Raw genomic sequence first — 18,313 nt, 5'->3', positions numbered from 1 at the left:
AGAGATATAATTGTTTCATTTGCTCTACAGTCCTATAACAACCTCTGTCTTTACATTCATTGTTGTTTTAACCCTAAAACAGGGATAGAGGTAGGATACATTCAAGGTTTAAAGATTCACTGCAATATGATTCACTTCATATTATATGCAACACATGAAGGTCAAATAAGGTCATTTAAGTCAGTTTCATGATACCTATTTTACGGTTATTTAGTTATTTTTCATATGATGGTGATCAAAGTGACTCCAAAAGTCCAAAGCTAATTGTCTTATGCTATGATATCGAAACGTTCAAGACGTTGTTTCACGTTAGGCAGGCGTATTTATCGTGTGACTTCCATCCGACGATGGAGGAGGAGGAGCTGGAGCTGGAGGAGCCTATCAGACGGCTGAGACTGCAAAGCAGGATTAGATTTACGTCACTTCCGTCCTACGATGGAGGGGAGCTTCCGGTTCACGTTGGAGGAGCCGTTAAGCCGGCTGAGAGTGGAGATCTGCAGCTGGACCCCTCTCGCATAAGTGTCATTGTTATTTTCCACTTGATGCACTTGTCATTTTTACACAAAGCGCTCATGTTGCCTAAATAGCAAGTGAACATGCACCCCTCACAGCGTGCTGGTCTTAAAAGGAGGTGTGGTCAGGAATGAAGGTGGCGTGTTGCTTTTCTTGAGGGAGCAGGAAGTGTTTGTGCCTTTGACAAACTGAAACCTGGTCTTTAGTCTTAGTTAGACTGAAGTTAATGGCACAGTACTTTCCCGCTCTTTACAGTGAAGGGGAGATTTTTATTGATGAGAGACGAGATCATATTTTCCCTCGTCTTCATACTTCATGATACTGCTTTTGGGGGCTGTTCTAGGGATGCCAGAAGAAGCCGCCACCACTGTGTCCTCTCACTTCAGCTTCACCTCAGCCGGCACAGGTCAAAGATTCAGCCTGTGATGTCACCAAGCTCTGCATCAAGCTTGCTCTGTCTGATGCAACTGAGGGGTGATTTTTTACAAGCTCAAAACACAGCTCTTTGGGCCGCTGACTGAGATCCGAGATCCTTTCAGTGTGTCCTGGGTTTTAAATAATCACTGAAGTTACACTGCTGTGTCTCGTGCATCAATGTACAAGTCTCTTAATTTGAAAAGTCCAATATAACATCATAGCATTCTTTTTTCTTTATAGTGCTTTAATACTCAATAATCTCTTCATCTGTTGCACATGTATTGTATTTAGGAGGCTTAAATAAATGAGCCCTTTCATTCGCAGATGATTCCTTACTTAGATTAAAACTTAATAAGGGGTTCAGTGTGAAACAGTGGACAGTGTGTCCTGCATGCAGGTGCTTCTTGTATGTATTTGTTGTGTTAGCGTTTGGTGTCCTCTCTGCATCCATCACAGAGGTAGGTAGAGCCAATCTCAGGTCTCTGTGTTTAATCAGGCACTCGACAAAGACAGCCTGCCATGAGAGCAGCAACCCGGGACGTGACAGGAATCAGGATTCCTGATTTTCTTCACCCTCTCTGTCCACTTGATGTTATTTTACAGCCCTACTCTCCATGGTGGCAACACTTTACAGTGTTTTCACAATGTTGCTGCTAAACCATGTACATCAGGGAAGGAAATCTTTCCAAAAAGGAAACAGAATAGCCAAGATGAGTCAACAACTCCAGCGGGAAACATCCGATTCAAGCTGCAATTTTTACCTCCCCTCCTGTAAAACGTTCAGTTTTCATGATTTATTTCTGGCTCTTTCAGCTACCTGTGTCGTACTGCCAACAAATAAAGAGGGAGCACATGAACAGATCACCACTGGGTTGATAAATCACCTCTGACTGCTGTTTGATGAAGACTTGAGTGAAAGGGCTTGTTTCTGCCAAAAAAGCAGAAAGGTGTATACAGGGAGAGAGGGACGCTATGCATGACAAATACAAGAGTCTGCAAACAACAAAGACGTGAGTCTGGGTAATGATGGTAGACAGGTGAGCCTGTATAGAGAGGTTACAGAAAGAGACGCTTATAATGATGAGATAGGGTAAAGAAAATTATAAGATATGGATTTATAGGGCAGGAAAAGAGTGGAAAGAGATAATGAGCATTGTGGGAGTGAAAGAAAATGGGCAGACCAAAGATAAATGAGATATTAAATGACATGGACCTTTCCTTTATTGACCTGAATCTGCAAATGCAGCCACGCCTAGCAGCCAGCGGCAGCATTTGCATAAAAAGAAAGCACCAGATGCTTTAGATCACTTTCACACAAACAGATTGATTAGATGTAGTTAAATTAAATCCATAACTGTGCAGAATTGGAATTTACCATGTCCTTGAATGACATGAAACAGCGGAATCTTGGAAAATGCTGCAAAATGCTTCTCTGCGGAAAATCATACTTTTCATTCAAAATAAAGGGAAGCTGGGCCCGACTGAGAGGAAAGGAGTGCGAGAGAGAGCCAAGAAGTAGCATGTCAAAGAGACAGGCGGTGGTAATAGGCTCTTGCTGGTGTCAGGCGGCTCCTCTGAGACCTAACACCCAGAGTGTCCATTAACATAATGGCACTGGAGCATCAAACAGTCTGTGGAAAGGCTGCTGCCTTCAACTTGCTTCTGTGTTGGCTGCAGTCACTTGACTTTATCTCTTTTTATTTGTGGTCAAAGGGGTTTTAGTGAGTCCATTTTCACACTGCAGAACAGGCACCTCAAAGTGATCAAGACACACACCGGGTCTGTCTGCAACCTTCTCTGAAATCTCATTTATGTCCAAAAGAATGTCAACACTTTGTTTTTCTGTTTTATCTTCACTTTGCCTTCAACTCTGATTCTGTTTCTCATCTTGTTAAAGTTTCAGTCATAACCAATCTATTTGTCAGAGGTCTGAGATATGTGAATATGTTTTCTGAACCATTGGTGCTGCTACCCCTGTCTTCAGTCCTCATCTTATTTGATGATGTAGTCTTTCAAAGTCTAAAGTAAGCACAAAGAGAGGGTTTCTAACTAAGGCCCAGATATGCCTCTTTTATCAGCTTTGATAAATATTTAAGTTCATTGCAGTTATTATGAATTTTCATCAACTTACATCATCAGGGGAAAAAAGCCAATAGTGCATTGGTTTATTATTAGGTTTAAAGGTACAGTGTGTAGAATTAAGTGGCATCTGGCAGAAAGGGGATAATCCTTAGTATTAAATTAGTTAATAATCACCTAAATATAAAAATCTGTTTGATTTTGTTAACTTATATCACAGCAGAGAGCATATTTGATGGATGCTGTGTGGACAGGAAACACCCATTGCTAACAAGCATTAAAATGTGAAGCACCTACGGAAGTGTTATAAACTGCAGTTCACTGATCGTCTGCTTGAGGCTGGCTGCAGAAACACTGAAAACCACATACACACCAATTCAAAGAAGACAATCATTGCAGCATTAATAAACATGTTTACAGCCTGGTTCACAAAACACCTTTGGTCTGGATAGCTAATCTCTCTAAAGGCACACACTGTACAGGGGTGAATTTTTTTATAACGTGACAGCTCAGAAGATATTAAGATTACAAGTTTTGCCCAAATAAGGACATGACTGACTTGTCTGACAGGCAGCCACCCTGTAGCTGTTGGCTAGGAGGCTCAAAGCCCGCCTCTTTACCTCAAACAGCAGTTAGGTTGCAATAAGCATTTCCAATATGGCTCCCGCCGATGATTGGCTTCAAAACAGCGCTTCAGAAACAGATGGGTGACGCCACGGATACTACGTACAGTCTATGATTGCTATATGATGCAACACATCATAGCTAGCCGGTATTAACCTGTATATCTTAAAGTCATTTCATTGGTTTTAGAGGGAAACCAAATTTACCACTGGACAAATATAGTCCTTAGGGTTTAAATCTAGTTGAACCTAAAGCTTTAAAACAGACATGTCAAAATTAGATGCATTACAATAAAGAGTATGCAAGGAGATTTTTCTTCTTCTTTAAACTTTACCTATTGCGTTTTGACCAGCAGAGGCAGGTATGGGTTCTGTCTGTATCTGATGGACACCAACATGGATGCATAATTCTCATTCTAGCAGACCTTCAACAGCTGCGATGATAATGTTAACCTGCTTGCAGATGTGAACATGGTAAACAAAGGTGTCTGCTTTTTGTAATTGCTTCATGTATAACTGAGAAGGAAATATTTTCATCACATTTGCTCAGCCTGAGGTATAAAACCACCACATTTATGTCTGTTTACAGGAAGACTCCACAGGGTACCTTAAGACACACTCCCTGATGTTGTTAAAGGGCGCAACAGTTTCAAATTTCCTCTCAGCTCACTGCTGTTCTGAAAATCGAGAGTAATCTGAGCTCAGCTGGGAAACATTGATGGTTAAACACAGATGTATGTTTGGGATTTGAGTGCATTCTCTGATCTACAACCCAATCTTGTTTCAGAAAAACTCAATACTTTCAAATGACATTACAGGGAATTAAAGAGGAACTAGGTGTTTTTGGAGTGAAAAATCTGGCTGTTCTTCCTGGTATTTGAAACAGACAGATGGTGGAGGTTCAGTCATTCACAAACCAAATCCTCGGGTTCAGAGCACAGAACTGGAAATGATACACTGGACACTCCCCAAACACCCCAGCAACCGAAAGATGAAACTATTTTAGGACCTTATTCATAGTCTAACACCTCCAGAGAGACATACGTTGGGGAGGGTGATGTTGACATTAAAAATAAAGCGGTGTGTGTGTGTGTGTGTGTGTGTGTGTGTGTCTGTGTCAGGGAGAGAAAAAAAGGAAACAAAAGTCAGGTGCAGGGAGACAAAAACTCTGACGTCAAAAGAGCCCCAGCAGAGGGCTATAAAAAGATACCTCTCTCACCGACATGAATGGAGTGTGCGATTGCTTGTGCATTGCTCAGTGTCTACATGTATTCTGTTTGTATTGAATAATAATAATGTGTGGAAACTTGTCATGTTTGCACCTGTGACATTCATGAATCTGAACATGTGTGTGCAGGACAAGTCTGCAGAGTTATTTAAATTTTCCTCTCTCTCTCTCTCTCTCTCTCTCTCTCTGTCTCTCTCTCTCTTTCTCTCTCCCCCCCCTCCCCACACACACATACACATGTTCTTGTTTTTCTTTTCAGTCATGAACACATTGTTCATATTGTTGAGCAGCATTTCAACAGCTCCCTGTTATTACATTGGCAAATCTTGAAAAACGATACTGCATTCAGCAAAATCTGAACAGACAGATTTGACTCATTAACAATCAAAAACATTATCATTAAAAAAAAACACCCAACAGTCAATTTAAAAAAACACTTCATCAATAATCCCTTTTGACAGTTTTAAAAAAATATCTGATTTATATGGACTAGCAAAAGTTGACTTCTTCTGATACCTGCAAATTAGAGCTTATTTCAATAAGGAGGTTAAACCTTTAGAGAAATCTGACTCTGACCTTGTTGATATCTTTGTTGATATGTACAATGGGAAGGGCACAAGGAAGCTAGTCTCAGTTTTACACTCAAGGATTCAATCCACAAAGACACACACAACAAACAAGGTTAGATTAAAGTGGGAGAAAGAATCTGGACTTGTTATTTCTGAGGAGGATTGGCTAAATGTATGTTCTGTGCAGTCCACTTCCACCAGCTCAGGTCTTTGGAGGGATTTCTGTTGGCGTAATGTAATGAGGTATTTTCCATCCATCCATTATCTCGACCGCTTATCCCGTTAGGGGTCACGGGGGGCTGGAGCCTATCCCAGCTGGCTTCGGGTGGAAGGCAGGGTACACCCTGGACAGGTCGCCAACCTATCACAGGGCTAACACAGAGAGACAGACAACCATTCATGCACACACTCACACCTACAGGGCAATTTAGAGAGATCAATCAACCTGTGCACGTTTTTGGATTGTGGGAGGAAGCCGGAGAACCCGGAGAGAACCCACGCATGCACGGGGAGAACATGCAAACTCCACACAGAAAGGCACCCGCCCGGCCGGGGATTCGAACCAGGAACCTTCTAGCTGTGAGGCAACAGCGCTACCCACTGCACCACCGTGCAGCCGTAATGAGGTATTTTGTAACCCTAAAAACAAAATGTATACAAACAGCTGAGGTTGGAAACGTTCTGTGTTGGAGGAAGTGTGGAGAACAGCTGGCAGACCACTTTCACATATTTTGGAATTGCCCAAAAATCAAGTCATATTGGGGGGGAGTAATTAAGGCATTACAAAACATTTTTGGAGCAGGGATTGACTGCTCATTCTCATCAATTTATCTAGGTAACATCACAGCCCACCTCTCAGTTAAGGATAAATACTTGATAAAGATTTTATTAACAGCTAGCAAAAAGGCCGTGACACGAAAGTGGCTGCAACCCAATCCTCCAACAGAGACTGAATGGATAGAAATCATGTCTAGTATTGAAAATATGGAAAGGATGACCTACTCACTAAACCTTAGAACAGAAAAATGTTTGCATTACTGGGAAAAATGGACTGTGTACGTAGCATTGAGGGATTAATAAACCATTACTGTATGAACTGACTGTATTTCCACTATTATAACTACGATGTATAGATGACCTATTGTTTCTGTTTCACTGAGCTGTGCTTTCTAATTATGCCTGTTTACAAAAATAAAGTATTAAAAAAAAAAAATCCCTTTTGATTTAGGTGAAATGAGAGGGAATTATCTGGCAGACACACCATTTAAAGTTGCCTCCCCCTTATCTGCCAAGCATTAGAGATTTGAGTCGAGCGAGGAGAGTGAAAGAGGAGGGAGAAAGCAGCATAATGAGTAAAGTTTGTATTCATAAGGATAAGTAAGCACCGAAAGGATGGGGTGGCTAAAGGCTAGTGGTGCAACGGATCATCGTTGATCCGTGATCCGTACGGATGCCTCTCCACGGTTCGGCACGGACGTCGTCCGCGGATCGGTTGATGAAAATAGTTGCGCGTGTTCACGTGATGACCGCATGTTCAATCCACACTCACTTGTCAAGCGCAGCTGTTGTCATGGCAAGTGAAGGAGCAGAGGGACTTGAAAAACCTCCTGCATCTCTTAAGTCACATGTATGGGAGCATTTTGGTTTCCCTGTGAAATACAGTGAATGCTGAATGTGCTTGAGCCACGTTATGAAACTCCGTTGCGCACACACTAGATCAGAGACCGTCAATACGCGCCCCGCATCCAGCCGCCTATTTGTGGCCCCCGAACTGTTATTCCTTCAGTCTGTGTTTTGGTCGGGTCACCGTGTGTTTACCGGGACTTGTCTCCATGTCAGATACGCAGACAGGCTGTTACTGGGTCACTTAGGCTGTTTCCGAAATCGCCTACTATACTAGCAGTATGTACTGATATGTCCAAAATTCAGTATGTAGTAAGTAGTATGTGAACAAGAGCAAAATCTGCAGTATGCCAAAACTCCCCGGATGTCTACTGATTTGGGAAAATATCTCAGTATGCATTGGACCAGTCTGCCTCGCGTACTGTTTCCCATAATGCACAGCGCTCGTTCTGCTTTTTTTTTTTCCTCATTTTTTGACGGGAGGAAATCCGTTTTTGGGTGCTGTGAAAGTTATCAAATTACATATAAACCTAACTTTTTAAATCATAAATGGATGCTAAATAAGCTTTTTATTTATCGGCTTTGCCGTTGTTTACTTCCGCTTTCCGAAACCGGAAATCCAGCGAAGTCTGGCTCAGCATGCTGCATGACAAATCGAACAGAACAGTCATACTACAGACTAAATTCAAACACAGTATGTAGTAGGCAATACCTACTGCCTACTACATTAGTAAGTAGTATGTAGCAGGCCGTTTCAGAAACAGCCTTAGAGTCCACTGCTGCTAGTGCAATTTTTAACTTTCACTTTCCTTTCTGGAGCAGTTCGCATGTTGGCACTTTGCCAGCTGTAGGACCCTAGAATGCATGAAAACGGTGTGTTCACAGTTTGCAGCTCAAAGAAAAGTGGACGGTGAAAATCAGCAAATGAAAGAAGAATGGAGTGAATTGAAGTTCCTCTTCTCCTTCACTTGCCATGCCATGAAATGCAGTGAATGAGGCAGGACTGGGCCCACAGATAGGGTGCTTTGCACATGCAGTACATTTTGAGTTGACTGTTGTTTTTATTTAATGGGCAAAAGTTTACAAGGGTTTTACAAAATAAATGGAGGACAAAGTTATATTTGTCTTGTCTTCTTTTTTTTTTTTTTTGCTGATCCGAAAAATGATCCGATCCGTGACTCAAAATCGTGATCCGATCCGAACCGTGAGTTTTTTGATCCGTTGCACCCCTACTAAAGGCACAAGAAACCTCCATTATTGACTCAGAAGATGATCCCAGGTCCGGCAGTCCACATTGCCTGAATGTCATAGTGCAAGACACCAAGCCTTAAATTGCCTACTTTGCATTCTTATGTCATTATTGTCTTCCGTCCACATCCAGGGAGATTAGCCACAGTTCCATGGGTTATAAACTTCTTGATTATATTACGCACAGTGGACAAAGGAATTTCAAGATCTCTGGAGATGCTCTTGTAACCTTGAGATTGTTCATATTTTTCCACAATTTTGCTTCTTATGTCCTCAGACAATTCTCGGCTCTTCTTTTTCTTCTCCATGCTTGGTGTGACACACACGGGCACACAACACAAAGGTTGAGTGGACTTTTATACAAACTGGCTTCAGGTGTGATGTCTATATTGCCAGCACCCGTTACCTTCCACAGGTGAGTTTGAATGAGCATCACATGCTTGAAATAAAAAAATTTACCCACAGTTTTAAAAGGGTGCCAATCATTTTGTCCGGCCCATTTTTTGAGTTTTGTGTAAAATTATGTCAATTTTGGCTTTTTCTGTTTTTGTGTTGTTCCAATGCAAATACATGCAATAAACATGTGTACACCAACAACATTTCTAATTGCAGCAATTTTCAGGGAGAAATTGTATATTTTCTGGAAAAAATCCAGGAGTGCCAATACTTTCGTCCATGACTGTACTTGCACTCCTTAACCAGGAACTGGTAGTTCAAGTCCTTTCTCTCATGGGCTTCTTCACACCCCTCCTCCCATGGCACGGTCACTTCAACCATAATTATTTTCCTGTCGTCCTTTGACCATAATACAATTTCAGGGTGAAGGGATGTGTGCACCACTTCAGGGAATTGCAGCCTCTTCCCCACATCCACCCTCATCTCCCAGGACCTGGCAGATTGCTGGAGGTTAAGCTTTGTCCTTTGGTTGAGGAAGGCCTGGCTCCTTATTTGATGAAGGTGATGGCTATCTTCAACCTCATGCTGGAAGGCCTCCTCTTGCATCTCTCCTGCTTGATCGTGTCAGCAAGGGGCAGAAGTACTTTGTCAGGGCGCCACATATACCATCCTTTGGTTAGAGATTTTTTGCTCCCAGACAGTATGTGCGCCAGTGTTCCCTTATGACCACGAAGTTTCCCCTCTCTGTCTATCACACATGGGTCTTGTCTCAGGCCCCATGTGTAGGTGTGATGGTGACAGGAAGGCGTTGCACAGATCTAAATATGGAAGTGCTCCAGTCTCCACAGCTCTATTTCTGCCCCGATTGAAGATATCTATTGTTTTCATCTGTCTTTTCTGATCTACAGCATTATTCAATTGTCTGTGTATCTGTTTGATTGACTATGCTTACATGGGTCCCCATTGAAATCAGTTTGGCCACCCATGGTGTTAGCCCATAATCCCAAAGTGTCGCTGGTTATTTGAGAGGTGGGGCTTATGTCAAAAACACCAACATAGGATATGTTGCAACTGGCCAGCATTGGCTTTTATTTTTGCACATTCTTCCAATGTTAGTACTTTAAATTAATACTCCAAATGAAATGTAAGGGTTACACAATTACAATTTAATAAACTGTGTTTGCACATACTTTAATACCATCCCTAGATAAGTCAGTTCACCCAGTAAAAGAAGTCAAGACATGCCCCTGATAATGGGGTGAAGTTTGGGCCAAAAAATGTCAGGTAAAGGTTACTAGTGAGAGCAAGACCAGCAAGAACAGCAGCAAAGTTAAACATCCCCACATACACCTAAGCAGCGCATCACATTGTCACAGACTTCTTCATGTCAGCATTTAAATGAATTATTAATTCCCAAAAAGAGTGTGCTGGTTGTGTGTCTGTGGCTGTGTGTGAGATCTTACCACTTGTGGAGGCAATCCCATTACCAGGTTATGGATGGCCTTTCCCAGGATGCACAGGGAGGAGAGAACAAACACAATCCCAAGAACTACACATGCTCTGTAGACACACAAACAAACACAGAGTGGAAAGTTAGGAGTCAGCAGCAGTGAGTGGGATCTTTCTGTAAATCCTGCAACGGGAAGGTTTAGGAAAGTACAACAAATATCAGAACAAAGGCTACAACATTGTTCATACTTTCTCTCAGTTGTTTCTTTTTCTTGTATTTGAATCAGGGAGGCGTAACTTTTTTCCCCTCTGCACTGAAGAATCAAACAACGTTTTCAGGAACAAGATGTCCTAAATGCTACAAGTGGTAGAGCCTTTGGCAATTTTAAAAACTGGGATTTTTTTTTTTACTTCTTTGAAATGTTAAAGGGGACATATCACGCTTTTTTCATCAATATATATTGGTCTAAGAGGTCCCCAAAACATGTCTTTAAAGTTTATGCTCAAAAAAACACTTTGAAATCAGATTTTGGCATGCCTGAAAAGTCCTTTTCTTCATTCCTCCTCAGAACACTCTGTTTTCCCTCTGACCACGCCCCCTGAGGAAGTGGATGTGCCTCGGCTCTCCAGCACGTTGATCTAATGTTTACATGTTGGCTGAATATACACGGCTGCTCAGAGATTGAGTTACTTCAACCCTCTGAATCTGATCCTGACGGAGGGGCGCCTGTAGCAGGACCTTTTGTGAAGGATTGGTCACAGATTTAGTGTTTCTTGTTGTTTTATCTGTCAGTATGTCGACGTGTGTCTTGGTACACAGCTACAGCTACAGCTATGAACATGTAGCTATGTGGCTATGCCAATTAGCGCTAGCACTTATCCATGACAAATAAAAATCATCCACTAGATCTTCAAATCTGCAGACGTGGGGAGTAAAACCGACCTCTGCCAGAAAGGCAGCGGGACCTTCCAGATTCTGTTTCTTGTTGTTTTATTTATCAGTATGTTGACGTGTTTCTTGGTACACAGCTACAGCTACGACATGTAGCTATGTAGCTATGCTAACTAGCGCTAGCACTTATCTATGATAAATAAAAATCATCCACTAGATCTTCAAATCTGCAGACGTGGGGAGTAAAACCGACCTTTGTGTTTATCAAGACAGCCTACAACTAGCATGCCTCCCTCCTAAGCTCCTTGTTAGCACACATTTGTGCAGGTAATGAAAAACGGGAGAGGGATTCAGTATTATTCTATACAGTCTATGGGCTGAACAAGCTCCGAGCTCTGACTCCGTGACAGACCGGATATTGTTGTTACGTAACAAAAACACGGAAGTCTGAAACGGCTCGTTTCACACACATTTACAGAAAGGTGGAGAAATCAGAACAGGGGCAGAATGGATTTTTTTCATTCTCGGGGGGTTTGTAGACATGCCAGGGAAACATATTTCAGGTAAAGAACCATTAAAAAGTCAATTTTGCATGATATGTCACCTTTAAAGGAGCAGTTCCACAAAAAAAACATAAATAAAAGAAATGTGTCTTTTCACCACTTGTGTCCACTTTTTGAAATCATAAAAACACATTTCAATAATAAGAATTAATGTCAAAGCACTGGTGTGTAGATCTTTTGATGCATCTTTTTTCATACACAAATTAAATGTTAGACTTATTTTCACAGGCTAATCATAAGATTAGCATCACAACACTATGCCCATGAATCATGAATATTGTTGCAGCAGTGACTGGAGTAAGCATGGAAAGAACTTTGTTATGCCTGATTTGAGAGTTGATGAGTACATTGCTGTATTTGGGTGTCACTTAATTATTTATGAAAACCACAAGATACAGCTGTATGGATTTGGGTGACAGGATGCAAATGTACACTCCCTTGCTCTGGCAGAAACAAAACGATAAAAGTATGCATCACCTCTACAATGCTTGATCATTCATTTCTTCTGACATTTCTGCTGTATGGGCCTAAATTACAATATGTGCATCCCATTTATCTCACTACAGTACAGAGACACAGCGTCTGACAGGTGCAGTGGAGTCTATCCTTTAGTGATGGTGGTTGTTCTAATGAGGCTGCCAGAGTTCAGTGAGAAAAGGCAACTTTTTCAAGCCTGCATATTTTTTAAGGAATGGATCTCTGAAAGAAATGTTTGTAAATTTTAGAGTTATCTAGATTCTGAATGAAGTTTCAGCTAGAAAAGAATATCATGCAAAACAAAAATGCATTTATTGACAAGATGACATAAGAGTCGTTACTCTCCATCCCTGACTGTCTTTAACTCTCAACCATATTCAATTTGGTTTTTGGATGCTTTCAAACCTGCTTGTTTGCTTTATCCTGATTCAAATGATGAAATACACATACTTGCGGTTTCCTGTGTTGTGTTCACACCACAACATTGTAAAACTGGCCATAGCACACACCATCGCAGGTCTAAACAAATGGCATTCACACGGGTCAAAGTTTGAATTGTGGGAAGCCAGCTCCAAGACGCTAACTAACATTAGCAAGTTAACCAATCTACAATATGAGCTATGGGTTGACTTGGAGTAGCGGTGAGATCAATGCATTATTGACCTTTGCTGGCATTGAATTGGAATAGTTATTTTTATGTTATCAGTTGTAATATAAACTACAAAGTAGCTGAATTACTGCACCTATTTACAGTGGATATCAAAAGTCTACACCCCCCTGTTAAAATGCCAGGTTTTTTAATGTAAAAAAATGAGACCAAGATAAATCATGTCAGAACTTTTTCCACCTTTAATGTGACCTATAACATGAACAATTCAACTGGAAAAAAATTAAAATCTTTTAGGGGGAAGAATAAAAAATAAAAACCTAAAATAATGTGGTTCAGAAGTGTACACACCCTTTAACTAATACTTGTTTGAAGCACCTTTTGATTTTATTACAGCACTCTGTTTGTTTTGTAGGACTCTATTATCATGGCACATCTTGACGTGGTGATATTTTCCCATTCTTCTTTACAAAAAAGCTCCAAATCCATCAGATAGTGAGGGCATCTCCTGTGCACAGCCCTCTTCAGACCACCCCACAGATATTCAACTGGATTCAGGTCTGGACTCTGGCTGGGCCATTCCAAAACTTGAATCTTCTTCTGGTGTAGCCATGCTGTTGTTGATTTGGATGTATGCTTTGGTTTGTTGTCGTGTGACAAGGTGAAATTCCTCTTCATCTTCATCTTTCTAATGGAGGTCTGGAGGTTTTGTGTTAAACTGACTGGTGTTTGTAACTGTTCATACTTCCCTCCACCTTGACTAAGGCCCTGGTTCCATCTGAAGAAAAACAGCCCCAAAGCATGATGCTGCCCCCACCATGCTTCTCTGTGGGTCTGGTGTTCTTTATGGGATGTGCAGTGTTGTTTTTATGACAAACATACTATTTGGAATTATGGACAAAAGGTTCACCCTTGGTTTCATCAGACCATAAAACGTTTGATGCTTTTGGGAGACTTCATGTATGTTTTTGAAACATGTTGCCGGGCTTGGATGTTTTTCTTCATAAGAAAAGTCTTCTGTCTTGCCCCCCTACCCATAGCAGAAACATATGAAGAATAGGAGAGATGTTGTCACATGAAGTACACAGCCAGTACTAGTCAGAAATCCCTGCAGCTCCTTTAATGTTGCTGTAGGCCTCTTGGAAGCCTCCCTGAACAGTCTTCTTCTGGTCTTTTCGTCAGTTTTGGAGGGATGTCCAGTTCTTGGTAATGTCACTGTTGTTCCATATTTTCTCCACTTGATGATGACGGTCTTCACTGTGGTCCATGGTATATCTAATGCCTTGGAACATGTTTGTACCCTTCTCCTGACTGATACCTTTCAACAATGAGTCCCCTCTGCTGCTTTGGAAGCTCTCTGTGGTAAGATGCTGTAAGATGAACTGAGGACATGTGATGAAAATCCTCCTAGAACAGCTGATCTTTATTGGGATTAATCAAAGTCACTATAAATTATGACAGGTGGATACTGACTACTATTTGTCATGAGTTTGAATGTGATTGGTTAATTCTGAACACAACCACATCCCCAGTTATAAGAGGGTGTGTACACTTATGCAACCACATTATTTTAGTTTTTTATTCTTCCCTCTAAAATTTTTTATTTTTTCATTTTAATTGTTCATGTTATAGGTCACATTAAAGGTGGAAAAAGTTCTGACATGATTTATCATGGTCTTATTTTTTTACATCACGAAACCTGGTATTTTAACAGGGGGGTGTAGACTTTTGATATCCACTGTATACCAGAACACTATCAGTGTGATGGGTCAATGGCTAGTTGTTCCAGTTGCTGGGTTGATTGTTATCCCACTGCTATCAAACCCTCTCCAGGGTTCAACTTAAGGCGAGCTGAGTTCATCCCTTCTAGGCTCGCTTGTTTTGTTTCACACTGAAGTGTGTTTGCTGTGTTAACATAGATCTAAACACAAGGAACATCTCCCCCAGAAGATTCAGGTGTGAAAGCATCCTAACATCCTAATATTTCTGTGTCTCCTTTTTTTCACTGTTTCTATTCTGTCAGTGTGATTTCTATTACCTTTACAATCTCATTCTGTCTTATCCAAACACTTTTGTTGAACTTTTCCCCAGCATTTCTATTATATGCGTGTGTTTTACATAAGCCATTTTAAAAAAGAAATCTCATGTGGGGTGGTTCACAAGTTTCACCTGTCACAGATTTAAAAAAGAACTACAGAAAATCTAACTGCAATCTTCCTCAAGTGCCAGGTGACATTTGTGAAACTTTAAGGTCAAATTTTGTCTATTTATAGCAAAAGGGACTTAAATTTGCAATGCAGGGTTTCACTCATGTGTGGCTGGTGAAGCAGCAGCTCTGTCTTCATCATATAAAACACCTCTTTTCTAAGCAGTTGTTCAGTTTTCAGAAGAACAGCGCTGTGTGTAACCTGACGGCTGCTGGATGAACCCAGCTGATCTGCAGCAGGCTTGAAAAGTGATGCACTGACAGGCTTGTATTTAGCAGTGATGCACACTGACACACATTGAGCGACTTAATTTAGTTATATCTGTTTGACTCCCGCTAACCTTCAAAAGAAGATATCAGATTATTTGATGTTTCCAGCAGTGTGTCAAATACATGAGAGCCTTAAAAGACAGGGCTCCCCATCCTCAGAGTCAGTAATGTGGCAGTCTCTTATCCTGTCATATTTTCTTTTATCACATTAGCTGAAACACTCACAATGTGGGGGAGTAGATCCAGCAATGCAATATCTCTACCTTACAAAGTACACACATTATTTTTATATGCTATCTATTTCAGTAACAAGATCACAGCTGGACTTCTGCAGTATGACAGATCATAAACAATAACTCTCCACCATCATTTTAACACAAAATGAGGACATATCTTTGTCAGGATTGCTTCCATCCCTGCAGTAGAGTCCACAGACTGGGATACTTTAAGCCCTGGGGCATGTGGAGCTTTTGTTGAGGCCCCTGGAGGACAGAAAACCCCTCAAGGCATTTTATTTTTGTCATCTAACAAGATTTTTTCCATCTCTCTTCACTTCTCACAGTAACAGGGTAGAAACACCTGAGAGACATATTTCCCTGCACTAAGTTTCCTCTTTACTTGGTCAAATCTATCCATAAAGGCCCAGATAAATCACCTCTTCCTCTCTTTATCTATTCCTTCTCCCTCCTAGATCTATACGTCATTAATAACATCAATACAACTTCAATCACTGTGTTGTGGCATAGTTTTTCATAAGTGAAACTAGGTATTAGACTCCTGACAAAACCATTCTAAAAAACAACATTATTTATTCAAATTTACACCATCTAATAATGTAGAAAACTATATTAGATTATTCAATTCAACCACATGTTGTATTGTTGAAAGTAACACGTTAAGGGGAATTGGTAGACAAAATCAACACAGGAGGTCATTGGAGGGAGTTCAATACAAAGCTGTCTTACTTTGTTGTAAAAGAGGAAATATCACCCAGATTGCATCACACTACAAAGATTGATCATTAACCACACATTAATTAAACTCAGCAGGATGTTTTCTGTACTCACATATACTCTCTGTGTGCAGAGTGCACAGCTGCTGCATTGCTGTAGCGCCAGATGACAATGCATGATGACATGACATCCAGCGTGGCATCGAACTATACATCAGGAACAGGAACAGAACAAGAGGGGAGAGGATCTTAAAGGTATACTCATATATTTTGACTTCTTAAGGTGGAATTGAATGAGGCACTTGTCAGTAGTAAGTGTATGAGCCACAGAGGATGCCGGTCAGCTCTGCCCCTTTGTTGAGAACCTGTGTGGAGTATCGCGTAGAAGCCAGGCTACTGCAGGCCGGGTCAGCTCCCTCATGTTATTTAGATTATTCTAAGAAAGTCCAACTCAAACATTAATGCCAGTAATAGAGCTAGAGCAAAGTTTGACTTTGACAACAACAGTGACGAGAGAGCTACTGCTGTCAGGAGTGGGATTTGGTACACAATGTGTTTACATATCAAAATACAAAATGCTATAGCTGTTGAAGGAGGACTGAGCTGATATTTCAAACTCTACTGCTATTACTGTGTCAGATGATTAATTTGAGCAAGTATTTGATGATTAAAATTTTGTCAAACTGGTGCTCAAAAATGTAAAATATACCAGTGTACTAAACAAAGGTCAAGTTGACTCATACATCATGGATTGGAATAGCTGATTAGTGCACTGCAGGAAGAGGAACACATTTATGTGCTGCTTACAAAAATAGTGATAAAACAAACGGGCTTCCTGAGAGCAAAGTAAGGCGCTGAAATTCTTTGAAATTTGTAAAGTTTGCACTTACACAGACATTCCTGTTTATGTTGGACTTTCTTGAAATGAGATCAAATCAGTGGTAAACTTGACCCCATCTGCAGGCTGGCTTCCACGCCAGTCCATGCCAGGGCTGACTTGCATTTCCAGCAGGTAATACAATGACAAAAAATACCTCATTCAACCCCCCTTCAGAACAAACACAGCAACAAAAAAACAACAACCCTTTAAGAGACAAGTTATTACAGAAGCTTAATCAGACTTTTTACTTACTGTAGCATAATATCACAAAAGGAAAATGGTGTCAAAGCTGCTTCATGAACTATTAACTGTTTCATTGACTGTCTTTGTCTGAACACATTTTTGTCTGATGTATTTAAAACATTCTTTTAATGGAATGTGATAAATGCTGTGTCATGGTACTGTATCTGTGCGGCTCTAATGCTCCTGAAAACTACATTCACAAATGAACTCTTCCACACCTTGCATGACTCACAATCATATCTGTGTGTAAAAGAATGGAGATAAATTAAAATCCAGTGTGTTTAAATCATTGTTCATTGAACTAACTGAATATCAGTTCATGGTCCAGTTCATGCTTGCTATGGTGCAAATCACACATGAACTGTTTTAAAATGTATTGGTTGACCATGAGACTGCCTTTAGGTGTTCTGTTCCTCAGGGTGTGGCAAGTGATCAATGTCTTTATCAACATTATGAATGACTTCAAGATGCATTTTTCAGTTTTCCTGTCTTAAGAGGTTTACAGAAAGCTGTATGCCCCCTAAAGCTACATGTTAAATTATGTCAGGATCAGGATCTTATCAGTGGCGGCTGGCCAATAGAGGGCGCTAGGGTGCCGCCCCACCACCCACCACATTACCTGACATAGAAAAATTTAATTAAAAAGAAATATATGTATGAGTAAGATAAATATTATAGTTAATGATGAGTAAAGTTGTTACGTTCATCTGTGTTGTCTGATTGGTGACGTGGTTTAGACTCTGGTTAAAAGTTGTATATGTGCATTAGCACCTCTTCAACACAAGAGATAGGACCATGTCTGGGTGCACCTTCCCTGCGTCCAGAGCTGAATGCAGCTGGATGGGACCCAGCATGGATTAAGACAGGTATTACTGATTTGAAGCACTTTTCAGAAAAGACAAAGAAGCATGAACAAACTGGGATCCACATGGAAAATGAACTGTGACGAGCCATGTTTGAGAAAAGAAACATTTCATGTCAGCTTGATGAAGGCTACAGGTGAGGGATCCGTCAATGAGGAGGTTGATAAAAACAGGCACATCCTATCTAAAATAATAGACTGGGTTAAAGGTGACAT

General features: G+C 40.8%; 1 protein-coding gene across 1 annotated transcript in view; it reads right to left on the bottom strand.

The window, feature by feature from the left end:
- The window catches only part of LOC117820167 (transmembrane protein 163-like), a 153,804-nt gene that overhangs the window by 30,587 nt on the left and 104,904 nt on the right, over window positions 1–18,313 (bottom strand). Inside the window, exons 6-7 of the mRNA XM_034693848.1 lie at window positions 16,228–16,319; window positions 10,160–10,256 (exon numbers count right to left, since the gene is read on the bottom strand). Coding sequence (XP_034549739.1) covers window positions 10,160–10,256; window positions 16,228–16,319 — 189 coding nt within the window. The remainder of the gene's footprint in view (window positions 1–10,159; window positions 10,257–16,227; window positions 16,320–18,313) is intronic.

The sequence above is a fragment of the Notolabrus celidotus genome, chromosome 10 (genome assembly GCF_009762535.1).
Source record: "Notolabrus celidotus isolate fNotCel1 chromosome 10, fNotCel1.pri, whole genome shotgun sequence".
Lineage (NCBI taxonomy): Eukaryota > Metazoa > Chordata > Actinopteri > Labriformes > Labridae > Notolabrus > Notolabrus celidotus.
The sequence above is the reverse complement of the archived record's forward strand: the minus strand, read 5'-3'. Positions and strand labels throughout refer to the sequence as shown.